Source organism: Hyposmocoma kahamanoa, unplaced genomic scaffold (assembly GCF_003589595.1).
Source record: "Hyposmocoma kahamanoa isolate Upper Pololo Valley unplaced genomic scaffold, ASM358959v1 76, whole genome shotgun sequence".
Lineage (NCBI taxonomy): Eukaryota > Metazoa > Arthropoda > Insecta > Lepidoptera > Cosmopterigidae > Hyposmocoma > Hyposmocoma kahamanoa.
The window spans coordinates 3,227,838-3,242,442 of NW_020653900.1; the positions used below are offsets into that span (position 1 = coordinate 3,227,838).

Consider the following 14,605-nt stretch of genomic DNA (forward strand, 5'->3'; position numbering starts at 1 on the left):
TAAAAATAATAGTACATTTTAAAGATATTAAAAATAATAGTACATTTCGAGGTTTAAGTTCATATATATCTTTAATCATCATTGCAATAACCCATTTATACTTCTCACTGCCGGGCACTGGTCTCCAGGATTTAGGCCGCCACACACACCCATCTGGATTGGGGACCTTCATTATTGGGGTCATATGTTAAGGTATCTAAAATAGGTTTTTTTTTAGTTATTTAGGAAAATTAACAAAAATTTCGTCGGTAACATTTTCAAGCGTGTGCATTTTACATTAAAAGCATAAATAAGAATAAAAGTAAATTTTGAGATATATTTTTTGGTTCGCTTACAGTTTATACTCATAATTGTTTTTATTTTTTTTTACATGGTTTCTGTCACTCATCATCGATGTCATTCAAAATTATTGGGGTGAATAGACATAGTGTAGTAGAAATGAAATTATAATATACGATTTTAAGTTATCTGCATAAACCTATAAGTTATACAGAACGTTTTGAATATTTTTAATAGTTAACTAAAATGTAAAACAAAGTGTTAAGTGATACTGTTTACAGAAAGAAAAGAAATTTAACATAAAAATATTATTTTCTTGAAATTGAATATTGGAGAGTTATGTTTCCTGGAGTTATTTTAAAATACTCATTACAGAATGAGTATTTGAAAAAGAATACAATTCGAACTATTGTTACCAAAGGTAGCAAGAAGTGTCCATGTTTGGGCCCTCCTCCGTGTCCTCCTAAGCGCCCCAAAAGTCCTTCTTTAAAAAAATGTCCTCCGCCTTCTCCACCTCCGTGTCCTCCTCCTCCTCCATCTCCGTGTCCTTCTCCACCTAAGTCACCATGTCCTCCTCCTAAGGAACCTCCGTGCCCACCTCCGCCCCCTAAGTGTCCTCCTCCATGCCCACCTCCCCCTAAGTGTCCTCCTCCGTGCCCACCTCCGCCCCCTAAATGTCCTCCACCGTGTCCACCACCATGTCCGCCACCATGTCCACCAGTTAAGAAATGTTGAACTCCTTCCCGCACTTGCCAGGCGTTGTCTGGATTCTAGAGTAAGTATATAATCATTAGGAACCACTTTTCTGCACCAAGAACCACTAGAATATTTCTCTTTAAAATATTAAGTATATATTATTATAATTACATAAGTATATCTCGTGTATCTTTTTATGTGTAATCTTGGCTCTAAAGGTTAACATATAATTCGTAAAATGAACAGCTCAAAATAAAATACATTTATTGCGAAAGGAGACCTAATGATATGCACTGTCGGCGGTGGAAGAGAAGGTCTCCGGTTCGATTCCCGGTAAGGCCAATTAGGAAATTAACTTTTATAAATAAGATCTGCTCTAGGTGCTCTGGGTGCCTTGGAGTGAATTCCGTTGCACTGGTACACATAACACAGGGAAATTGATAGATTAAGACCAAGTAATTGGAGTATATGTCTGGCACATTATTATTATTACTTTTATCTGCGACCTTTATGATCGCGTGGTGTATACGCCTTACGTCACGCTACATTCAGGTGCTGAGTTCGAAAACTACCTTATTTTATATTGTCTCGGGTCTGGGTGTTGGTCGTACCATAGTTGCTTCCGATTATCATAACACGAGTGCTTGTGTTACTTACTTTGGTATCAGAGCAGCTTATGTGATGATATCTTATATTTATTTATATTTAAAGAGAAGAATTCGGATACCGCGTTTTTTTATTTGGAGGTTACTCTTATTGAACTAAATAATAAGTGATAGTAAAATATAATAACAACTTATTTTCGAACAATATAAATAATTATATACTTAGTAACAGACTTATAAAACTGTGTTAGGACATTTTTAAACTTACATTTAGTCACCGACTTCAATCTATAGACAAGAACATTTATATCTTCAGAAATATGTAATATAAAATAGACCGACAGCTGTAAACGTTTCTTCCAAAAGCCCAAAATTTTTACTTTACCGTGTATATACATCCTGGAAATACATAAGGTCCTCTGAAAAAATTTCAATTTATTTACAAAGGGCGAAAACATTCCTACTAATCGTTGGTTTGGCAACATTTCATTAAACAAACAAATGAAAACGAAGATGTAGTAAGCGACAGTGGGCTGCAGAGAGCTGCGGTAGGCGCATTTTATAAAATGCAATATACTATGGAACATATTCTCCACTAAATAAAGTATACATTTCTTCAAGCAACAAAAAATAAGTCGCCTACGGTAGGTAACGGTTGGCGACCATAGGCGACTTGTTCCGTCTCCAGCAATGCAAAGTGTAATTTAGCTTCTCAACAATACGGTATATCATAGTATTTCTTTGGAAGGCAGAAGTAGATGCAATGTAGTATAGAATTTCATATTTACTAAACAAAGGTATCGATGAAACAAAGTCGATATTTCTTTGAAAGCAAAGCAGCGCTGCGTTTCGCTGCGCCGCTAACTGTCGCTTACCGTCGCCGACGCAGCGCGGCTTTTCTCTTTTGGTAGAAGCAATATATACTTTATTCTATAGATAATACGTTCCATATTATAATGCATATTATAAAGTACGCCTGGCGCAGCTCGACATCTCCCGCGCCGCTTGCTGCCGCCTCTATATCGTGGTCGTGTTTAAGCAATTTATAAATTATACATGCATATAATATTGCATGAGTTACAAAGTCCCGGGTTTCATTACCGATAGAACCAATTTTGAAAATGAACTTTTTCTAAAGTGTTTTTGGCCGCCTAGGAATTTCGGGTAGTGCCGCGGAGCGAACTTCGTAATCTTAGTGTGAGGCCTGACGACCGTTATTTTGTGAGTTGCGCGGTTTGCTCTGCATTCGGTTTTTATATAAAATACGGTTTGTACGACGACGCAAAATGAGTTATCTGCCGACTCACGGGCGTAATGACGACTAACTTTCGGTCGCATCGTGTGTAAGGTTGGCACGAGTGGTGGTAGGGGTGAGGGAAGGGGTCACTTTGATATAGGATGCGCGTGAATATAAACGTTTTTTGCGAAAATGTTCGACACGGAAAAAATTATCACTGAGGTTGAACAACGTCCGTGTTTATGGAATTTATCACAAAATATTCTCATATTTGTATCTGACTTAGCAATAAAAGGTTTTACTAGGCTTAATAATTCTTGAAAAACATTTATTGGCTTGTGGTAGTACTTAACAAATTGATGTTCTCTCTGTGGATGTTCACATACACTTGCATATAATAAATATATGGAACTGCCCACATTTTAATCGTTTCATATTGAGTGGACGTACCCAGCTTCTTTTTCTTTTTCGAACATCGACTTCTAATGCTTTATAAATGCGTACTGTTTTTAATGGATCAATTACACTATTACGACACAAACATCTCGTATAAACGCTTAAAAGCAACTGAATAAAATACGTTCGTCTGGCGCTCCCACCGAATTTCGGTCGAGCGCAAAAAAAAACGCTACTCAACAACTCACAAAATTACGCTCGTCTGGCCTCACACTTATGTTCCGGGTTCGACTCCCGGTAGAACTAATTTGAAAATGAACTTTTCTAAAGAGGTTTTGGCCTAGGTGTTCTAGGTAGTGCCGCGAAGTGGATGCCGTAGCTCTTGGTGCTAGGTTCGATTCCCAATAGAACTAATTTGGGAAATTAACTTTTCTAAAGTGGTTTTCGCCTAGGTGGTCTGGGCGAACTTGATGAACTACATAAAAATAAAAAAGTGGATGAAGTTTTTCCTGATCTGTTGTAAGACAACCACCAGTGCCCGTAGCATGACGCCGCAATAAACCTATTATAGCCACATTTAGCTGTCAAATTAAATTGATAAAAGCTGCTATTTTTATTTTTCCCTATACGAATATGGCGAGCACCGTGACGTCACGTTTTTGACGCACAGCGCGCGTTTCGATCAATATGGCCGCGAAAAATATCGCAGTGTCAAACATGATCACAGCTGATTTTAAAACATTTTGTCAGTACTGCAAGGCAATTTTATTAACGTAAAAATTGAGCGCGATAAACGAAATAAACAGAAACAATAAAAAGAAACAACATGCGTAGTATGGCAGCATATCGCATGCAATATGTGATAAACATCCCCGTGACGTATTTGTTGCACTCGATAAAGCTGTGTTGTCTTTATCAAAATTTTATTTTTTGTTTATTTGATAATGAACGATTTTTTATTTCATCGTTTTACAACGATGCAATTAAAAGGATTACAATTTTCGCGGCGATGATTAAATGATAAAGATACGCTGTATATGAAATTTCACATATCGCTATCCTTGTTCCAAAATGTATAACAAGCGTTCATTATCAAATAAACAAAGGAACGAATGGCCCTAGTGCGGTATTTTACCAATTCAGTACTCACAATAAAAAAATAAAATTGTAATAATGACAACATAGTTATTGGAACTTTTGGATTTGGGTTATAAACGTTCCATGTGAGACTGAGTACATGGAACTACTGGAAATAAACCGCTTTATCGACTGCATTATATATGCCAGAGGGAGGCTTACCACATATCGTATGGGATATACCGCCATGCTACGTATGCTGGTGTCAAACAAGGAAACTCTCTGTACTCCTTATGAGTACCAGAACAACGGAATCCAAACAGGGGCATTACCAGAATACCTAAGCCAACACCACTTTAGAAAAGTTCATTTCCCAAATTGGTTGCACTGGCCGTGCTGACAATGCAAACCATTGAACCACCGAGGTCATCTTATTTGGACTATTACATTATTTGCATGTAAAATCTACAAATTGCATGAATACGACCATCCATTCGTATTCCCGTGAGAAGAAATATTCACTTTATTTATTAGATGAGAATTTCTATATTGCATTGCTATTTCCAAAGTTCGCGCTATGCATTCCGGGGCGAACAGCTGATAGCTGCCTTTCAAAGAATTATACCTTGTTGTGGAGAAGCTAAGTGACATTTTGCATTGCCCGTGGCGGCACAAGCTGGCGACGGAAAGCGGCGTCGCGCGACACCGCGCGAAGTCGCCTACGGTCGCCAACCGTCGTCTACCGTTGGCGACTTGTTGTATGTTGTTCGAAGAAATGTGTACTTTATTAATTAGATATGAAATACTGTATTGTATTGTATATATTATATACTATATATCAGGCGCACGACTTTATTTATTTATTTATTTATTTAATCAATATTGCGAGTGGGCTCACAGAGCGTATCCAAAACACTCACAAGCTTAGGCAACATTACAAATTATTGATAAAGAATTGCGATGCAATTAAAATAAAATAAAATTATAGACACAATTTAGCTTGCAAATGTCAAAACCTTAACCTACTTAGTATCTAATTTCCTACACGTAAAAAGTAACTATTTAAAACTATGTTCGCGTTCCTAAGAATTTGTCCAAAGGAATCAGCAAATAAGTCCATGTCATAGTGGTCAGCGAGCATATCTCCGATGAGCGTGAGTGCCCGCGCGGAGGGCGCATGCGCAGCGCGATCGGTGCGCACTGCCGGCCGCTTGTTCGTCCCGTCACTTGATGTTATAAAAAAACGTAAAAGCTAAATAAATAGAGATATTTTGCCGGCGTCCACGCGGCGACCGCGTGAGCGCGATGAAATTCGTATCGAATAAATGCGCCCTTATTGTTGAATTTTGTCAAAGAGTATCTTTACCGTAGTACAGTGGACAGACGGAACAGTCTATAGCTATTTGGATGATCTAGGCAGGCAGATAATATTGAGTGTTTACCAATGATGCGATTCGCTTCTACATTTATAAGGCAAACGGCTGTGGAGTGGAATTCCTTGTCTTCTACTTGTTCCCTGAACGTTGTAACTTGGACGTTTTCAAGGTGAGAATGAATAGGCATTATTTAAATGTGCAAGGTCCATCGTCGACCTCATCATCACTTTCCATCAGATGAGATGGAGGTCAAATGCGCACACTAGTTTTATAAAAAAAATACCTCCACCAGCATTCGAAATTTTCGCCCATAGGCTATCAAATATCAGAAACGTTAATTGTAATATAACAAAAATTACGATTTTTTTTACATTACAAGTGTTAGTCGACCGTATAAGTTAGATTACACCCGCGACGCTACAGGGACGCGGGGGATGACGCGCGGCGAGCGGGCGGCAGGCAAAATTTTGATTTAGCGCAGTTTGCTAGGCATGTAAGCCTACCCCCGCGTCCCTGTAGTGTCGCGGTCGAGGTCTGACTTTTGTGGTCGATATACCATTAAGTAGAAGTGAATTATTTATTCTTTAAAGAACTTCAAATCAATGGAATGGAACGGATGTCACAGTAGTGTATTGAACAGTCGTTTCGGGTAATGTTACACGTCATGTGTAAATTCGCACCCTTGGTGTAATAAGATTACATCTGCAAAATGACAACTATTCAGTGATGCGAGATTTTTTTTTCTTTATGAATGGCTTGTGAGACTACTTAGTCTCAATTCTGTCAGTGTCCGTTTTCTAGTTTCGTAAACGTTATGGAGGGTGTGTTAGAATTTTGTTCGGTGAATGATGCGAGATGAAAAATTCATGTGATAAAATCACTTTTGACATTTTAGAGGGACACGAATTACTGCCAATAAAGAAACTGCCGTGAGGGGAATACTGTCATTCAACTAAATGTGTGGGGTGTTTTCAGGGTTTCATCCATATGCTGCTAGCATCTCGTCACAATGTTCCTTGCCAAGGCATTCGCCACAAAACTATTCCTTGCCAAAATATTCGTCACAAACATCGTTCTTGCCAAAGAATTGGCCACAACAGCCTTTGTTGTCGGGGTTTCCACCAGATTGTTGCTGGCCAGGATTCTGTGAATGCCCCATTTGTAGCTGTTGCCAATGTTACGGACCGTATAAGGTGAGCTCTTCTCATATACAGTATGTGGTAGATCGATTTTCTTTCGTGCTTGTGATTTGAAAAAGGTAATTTTTGATCGTAAGTCTTATGCACATGGCGTATTTTATGCGCGTCGACGACGCAGATGACGTGCATCAACGCGTTTCAATCACGATGCAGTCGCGGCTAGTAAACCTTTGCGCACGTTCACAAATTAAATGGCGCCGTAAACGTGCGTCATCTGCGCGCGTGCGCGCTGTAGTCGCGCGTATGTACCGCTGATTTTGATAGGATATACTTTTAATTTTAGTTTTGTTTGTTAATTTCAGATAGTTTTTGAGATGAAACTACTAAAAAAATATAAAATCACTGTGTACAAAACACTGTGTCTTTTTAAACGTCACCAAATCATTAAGTAACTTACTGTTATAAATTATTGCTATTCGTTTTCGGGTGTATATTTTCAATGCATTGTTGTACTAGACACGAAGTGTGAAAATTATAAAGAATCACAGCAACAGTTGCCTTCAACATGAAATCTTAAGTGTATACTCCAGTTGAGTATATAAGCTTCTCGCATGCAACGCGATGTGCGATACAGACGAGCTTCTCGCGTGCGTCTGTATCGCGTGTTACGCGCGTGTGAATTGATACAAACGCAACAACCTGCTTTTTGAGCCTCTACGGCGCCGTAAATGCGCGTCATCTATGCGTATAAAATACACAGTGTGCATAGACTCTTAAAGCTTTTAAATCTTAGTTTCTGGCTAGCAGAAGTCTTTTTATACATACGCTATTGCCATTGAAGATCAGAACCCCAAGTTTTCTAATTTTAAATCATCTCATTTGTGTGTCAATGGCTTGATTTGGTACGTTCGGTATTCTGCTAAAAGTTAAAGAGTTAGAATTTTAATTTATTTTATAGACACTGTACATCAACAGTAGTACATCTACTCTTAGATAACAGTGTAACTTTACATTAGTATTGTATTTATATGTCTACCTATTACAGACGTACACAACATTTAATGTAATAAAATAATCTTAAAAAAAAAAAAAAAAAAAAACAACAACAAAGAACTTATGCAATTACTGGGGAAACAATTCGAGAATGTTGTTTTTGAAAACATTACAGGAAGAATGAAAAATGTCTATATCTATTCGAACGTTAATTTGGTTATAAGTGCAGGTTAATCTACATAGGTAGTGGACTGTGCAGAACTAGGTTAGTCCGGCATCGCGCTACTTTAAATATTTTGGTTATTTTATGACGGGGGTTTTATAAGGTATGTTAATATTTATTTGGTTCAGAATATTGCAACATTTTATTGTATTATTTAGTTTACCATACAAAAATAGGAGGTCAGATGATATTCGGCGATCTCTAAGCGTATTAATTTTGTTGTACAGGAGGCCTACTATGAGCTTATAAGCAATACATAAATTCATATCACGACATGCATAAAGTTGAACGGGAATGTCGAGGCAAGATGTTGAGTTTACTTTTTAAACATTAATTATTGTCTCTGCCTGGCTAGATGACATCTAACAAGAGCGAGATGGAACTACATACTAAATCTTATAAAAGAAATAGACAGATGTACTACCCTAGGAGCGTTCAAGCACTATTAACTGATTGTGTTCAAAATGATAATAATAATTTTATTATTGTTTATAACGTTATATTGTAATATAGGCAAGTCCATAAAATTATTAAAATTATTAAAATACAACTTAAAAATTATATTCATGCTAATAATTTATGAACAATGCTCTGTAGATGGGAAACTCAAACTAAACTATTCAAAAAAGTTGAAACTATTTATTAAGTAAATAGTATTTATCTATTAGGCTATATAGCTTAAAAAGATAACAAATAATTATTAAACTGCAAATATAATAAAACTTAAACGAAATTTCTTAAAAATGTAACAAAATCTCACAGTTAGTCACGGAGTAACTTTCTTTGAATTGCTTATTTTGACAGATGAGACCGCCATGTGCATGGCAAATGACTCGTCATGAAACGATTCTACTATATAAGAAAAGATGAACGAATTTCAGGTGGGGTCCATAAACTGCATGGACAGTGAATTGTTTTTGTGAGGTCATAGTACGAATTGGACAGGCTATTCAACTTATGGTCTTAAACAGGATTGCTATAAGAGTTCATAGTAGGCGCCCTGTAACCTCTAATGTATGTCTATATGATATAACCTGACGAGAAAAAAGCTAGTTGTCTTGTAAACGCACATTGAATACTTTCAAGCCTTTGAAGGAGTACAGAATTATGATAATATTTGTTATTCTGCTAAAATGTGTGGTTGCAATGACAGTTGACTGTCAATAGAGTCTGTGGAAGGACAATGATGGCATTAATTCGTTCAATCTCTTCCTAGACGTTGCCTTTCTAAAACTACCAAGGAAATTACTATGCATATGTTAATTTTTATCTCGTTTAGTCAGCAGTTCCGTCTTCAAAATAAATTTATTCTTTTATGTCAATTAATTAGTAGACTACACCATTGACGAGCAATTGACTCGCCACTGAAGCGGAATACCAAAAATTGCAATGGCAGTTGTATAGTAGCCGCTACTCCTAACTTTACCAGAATACCAAACATACAAAATCCTGCGATTGACACTATCTACACACATCTGAAATAAATAAATAACACGTACACTCATAGCTCAACACGAGGCAAACCCTGCATCGTGGGTGTCACGTAGACAACCACAAATTGCACCCTAACTCACGAGAGAAATAAATGTAGGCCGTACAAATATTTCTCCCGGTCTGGGAATCGAACTCGGGGCCTCTGCGTGGCTGAATGGCATGGTAACTATTCGGCCACGGATTACAATGAAATGATTTAGAATTAGCAGACTTGACTCGTCATTAGGATTTAATGTGATTACGTTTTGCACAGAAACCGGACTCTTCTCAATGTAGTAACAAATGCAAAAAAACATCATACGTCCTCAGCAATTCTATTCCATATAACCCATGCTGTCCCAATAAACACAAAGGACACAACACATACCAGAAATATAGAAGTATTTTCTTTATGACGTTGCCAATAATTACTATATTTTCACTGTATATTATGGGCTGTGAGACAGCTCATAAGGAAACTTGCCGAGACTACGAATTTATGCGTCGAAGAACTAAACGTTTCCCTTGGGGGGAAGGTAACAAAAGCCTGTACCATAATGATGAAACTAATTTTTTGCCTGAAGAATGTGTATCTCCACCAGATGATGATGAATGCAAAAATTAAACACAACAAATGGATAAATTAAATAGTTAAAGGTAGTCAAAATAACGGAAAATACGCGCTAGTGTGCTTTACGACAAAACGCGCGCCTTTACCACCGGTTATCCACACAACAGTTTAATACAGATTGCAGCATCCTCAGATTACAAAACAATAGCCAGATGGAGCGCGCCGAACATGAAAGTGAAGCCACCAAAGCAAATACAAATTCAAAAGCGAATACAAACTCACATCATTACTAAGCTCAGCGTCCCACTGTTTGCACATCACGAGTGATTAGTTATTTTATGTTTAAAAATGCCGTCTTCTGTCTTTAAACACTGTAAAAGTTGTTCCCAAAAAAAAGACGGAATATCTTTTCACAGGGAACTATTGTTAATTTAATTGTTTTGTAATTTATTTACCCGATATTTTTTGAGATTCACTCGGAACACAAAACCTCGATATAAATTCGTATGTGTTGCCAGTTTATATCGAAATGAGTTTCCTTAAATTAGGTAAATATGCATGGGTGATAGGAGCATCGAATAATTTATACTTTTGTACATAAACTAAATAACGCATGCATACACACACAGAATGGTCCAATTACAGCGATCCAAAATTGTTTTTTAGGTAACTCAGATTTACCTAAACTATTCTCAGACCAATCTCTAATCGCCATAATGTAACTACATAAAATAAGATGTTCAAAACAGTTAAAATTTTAGCTCTATAATACAGAGAACTTTCATTGTTATGTACACGTCATAAACAGAGTGATTTTGTAATAAAACGTGTCAATAAAAAAAAAAAATGATTATATTGTATGTACATGACTTCACAGGGTCTAAAGAGTTTCATAGGGAACCAAACAATTTTATGCATGAGCATAATCGTCGATGCTATGGAATTGATTACAAAGTTAATTTAATAAAAACTGTAATAGAAAAGTATTTGATAGTAAGATTGCGCTACACATCAAAATTAGAAACGAATGCTCGATGTAGAGACGCAAAACGGTAGTATTATAAAAAAATATGTACAAAATGAAGGTTATTAAGATATTGTGTAACTGTGTTTGTAATACATATTTTGAACTATCAAAGATTTCCAATTTAAAATATAATAAAATATTCTTTCATTTGTGTGGTGTAAATCAAATAATAACAATTAAATATTAATTATATTGCATATAATTTGTGTGATATCGTAATACCACAAAATAACATTTCCAGTTTATAAAAGCATTATAGAAAGCAACAGAAAAAATATGGGAGTTTTTTGGCAGCTATTGGCAATCTTGCACGCACGCAAATCCGCATGTCTCTGCAGTGCACACAATAAATGAAAAGTGGCTTCACTTCGTTTGCTGCGTATGCTGCATCTGCCTATTGTTTTGTAATCTGAGACACCATCATAAAAAATAAAAGTTTGAACAATGTAATAAAGCATCCTGAACATACTATTGGTTTTATTGTAATTGTAAAGTTTGAATGAAAGTCAGTTGTAGTAGTCAAGCAAGTCAGTAGTGCAGTGACAAAAAATACACGGTGTTTTTTATATGTAAATATTTGTATAATTATTAGTTAGGCACAATTGTGTACCGTACCGTTTCGGTTTTCGGGTTTCTCGGAAAGTTTAAGGAGATTATTATTATGACTGTGGCATCATAGTAAACATTTACTCAAATATTTTGTGTCTCTGTAAAAATATGCATAATTTAATCAAGAAAGAAGATATTCATAATATTAACCTTGGAACTAAGTCCAAATTAATGGTACCACGATTTCGTTCAGCTAAGTAAACGTTATTCCTTTTTGTCTGTTTGTGTAATAGGAGATCAGAATTTTTATGTCTTTGTGCTCCTATCAGAGCAAAATTCAGTAGGAACAGGACTCTGAAGTGAACGATTCTTTTTTGGGGTTCTGGGAACTGTAGACGTTTTTACAATAAGGTATCGGAACATATATAGGGTTTTTTAACAAGAATTTTGCTTTGTAAATCAAAATAAAACAATAAAAGATGGATTGTATTAAAAAAAACCATCAGCCACACAGCCACCAAAACAATGAATTTGTTGCAAACGAAATTTCCCGATCGCATAATTTCACGAAATTCAGCCATTAAGTGGCCAGCTCGATTATGTGATTTCAAACCGTTGGATTATTTTTATGGGGTTGTGTTAAAGACATAGTCTATACGGAGCCAATCGAATCGATTGCAGTCTTAAATCTCAAAATTCGTGAAGTGATTAACGAAACAGATCCACCATTTTGTCAAAAAGTGATTAAAAACTTTGGTGAAAGAATCGACATCTGTAACTGTGGTCGTGGTGGACATTTATCAGACATATTTTTCATCCATAATTGCCTAAACTTACTTTTTTCAATACAATAAAAATTTGAATCATTGTCATCTAAATGTATTGTTTTATTTTGATTTACAAAACAAAATTGTTGTTGAAAATACCCTTAATTAGAAATATCATAGGTTTAAAACTTACATTATAAGTATTTTAATTGCAAAGTCATATACAAAATTGAAGACGTGTTAGATAAAGATGTATGGAAAGACTACATGGCTCGAAATTCCATAGATTCAAAGTGTATTCCTCCGTGGCCGAACGGTTACCATGCCGGACTGCCACGCAGAGGTCCCAGGTTCGATTCCCGGGCCGGGAGAAATAGTTGTATGGCCTACAATTATTTCTCTCGTGAGTTTGGGTGTAATTTGTGGTTGTCTATATGTGTGTCCATGGCACCCGCGACACAGGGTTTCCCTAGTGCGGGGCTATGTTGAGCGTGTGCGTTATTTATTAATGAATAATGAATAATGAATAATTCCATAGCATTTGAAATTTATTTGAAAACAGCAACCCGTAGAGTCTCTTGATCGTTCTTCTCAGGGAAGTCAGCACAGTGAATGAGCCATAGACTTAGTAATGAAATGAGCAGCAGCTTAAAAAAAGACATTTTCATGTGTAAATTTGTTTTACCTTCTGGTTAATCTTCATAAATTTAGTAATATGTCTTCATATCAGTAGAAATAGTATTAATATTTATTTTCCAGACAACGTGTATGATTTTTATTATTGCTACAGATATTAATTAAATTTATATATTTTTTTAACCGGAAAGAAAATTGAATGAAACAATTTTTTCGGATCTTGAAGTATAATCGCATATCTTCGGGGATAGTGCAAATGCGCGTATAGCGTTGGTAAAAGTCGCGTATCTGCACCAAATCAAATTTTACTTTGTTATTTCAATGACTACGACATTCGTTTTTGCACAGTAAGCATTAATTTAAGTTGTCTACGGACTAATAACAATAGATTCTCGTATATCACACTATTTTGGTTGCTACGCACTTACGCGGATTTGAATTGGCCACTAAATTACCGAAATGGAAACTCATAATCCAATGCTAGTTACGCGTAATTTGCACTACCTATCCCCGATATTAGTTTTTTCAAAGAAAACTATGTTCCGGCGTAGATTTCCTAGTACGTATATATAGATGTAGTTGCGTTCCCGGTTTTGTCCTTGCATGACATTTGACCTCAATCTCATCTCAAATTCTGAACCAACAAGCAGCACCACAAAGATTTTGTACATTTGTTTGGTTAGGTAGTCATTTTGATTTATCTAGATTCTATTAAAGGTTTTTTCATGTATTGTTTTTTCTATTGGAGCTGACAGTTTCAATATTGACCAAAGTCACTAAATAAATAAAGATAAAACAGGTCTCAGGGTCACGGCAATCTCATTTTAGATCCCAAAAAATAGTTTCAGACCAGCAATCGCGAAAACTTCAAAGACGATATCACTTTATGACATCAGTACTTTAAGCATGTTGTAGTTTGAAAGATTTGATAGGTTCAATCAAATGACGTGGTAGGAGGTGTAAATGCAATCAATCAATTCAATGTTCTACCAAACCCCTACAGACAAACAGTCAATGTTAAAGCGACATCCCTAGTCAGCAGGTCGTAGCTGTAAATGTACCTGGCTGATTAAAGAAATAGATTTTTCACAGAGGGCGCTACGGCGACAATCGTTAAAAACCAAAACCAAGATCTACTTAATTTGACAACGTAAAACTCGACTGCCATATTTTTATTTGACATGATTATGTGAAACAAACATTTATACGGATTTTTTTTTTCACACGCACGCACTCAACAATGTCCCGCACTAGGGAAACACTGTGTCGCGGGTGCCATGGACACACACATAGACAACCACAAATTACACCCAACTCACGAGAGAAATAAATGTAGGCCATACAAAGTATTTCTCCCGACGCGGGAATCTAACATGGGACCTCTGCATGGCAGTCCGGCATGATAACTGTTCGGTCACTGAGGCAATTATTTAAAAGTATATTAGCTATGTCGAACTTGACTAGTGTATAAGAATGGTTTTAAACTCAGGGATCCACACGGCCGTCCCAATATAATTCTGCTAGTTATGTCGAACTTGACTAGTGTATAAAAATGGTTTTA

General features: G+C 36.4%; 1 protein-coding gene across 2 annotated transcripts in view; it reads left to right on the top strand.

Annotated features, from left to right (window-relative positions):
• The window catches only part of LOC113232497, a 14,297-nt gene extending 3,397 nt beyond the window's left edge, over window positions 1–10,900 (top strand). The window contains exons 1-3 of one of the 2 annotated variants that reach the window (XR_003310631.1): window positions 728–1,054; window positions 6,642–6,859; window positions 9,769–10,894. Coding sequence is in view for 1 of the 2 variants with exons in the window: in XM_026467244.1 (XP_026323029.1) it covers window positions 6,642–6,859; window positions 9,769–10,119 (569 nt within the window). In the remaining variant the exon portion in view is untranslated. Of the gene's footprint in view, window positions 1–727; window positions 1,055–6,641; window positions 6,860–9,768 lie in introns of those variants that run through there. The other variant, XM_026467244.1, reaches the window with a different exon arrangement.
• The last annotated feature ends 3,705 nt before the right edge of the window (window positions 10,901–14,605 follow it).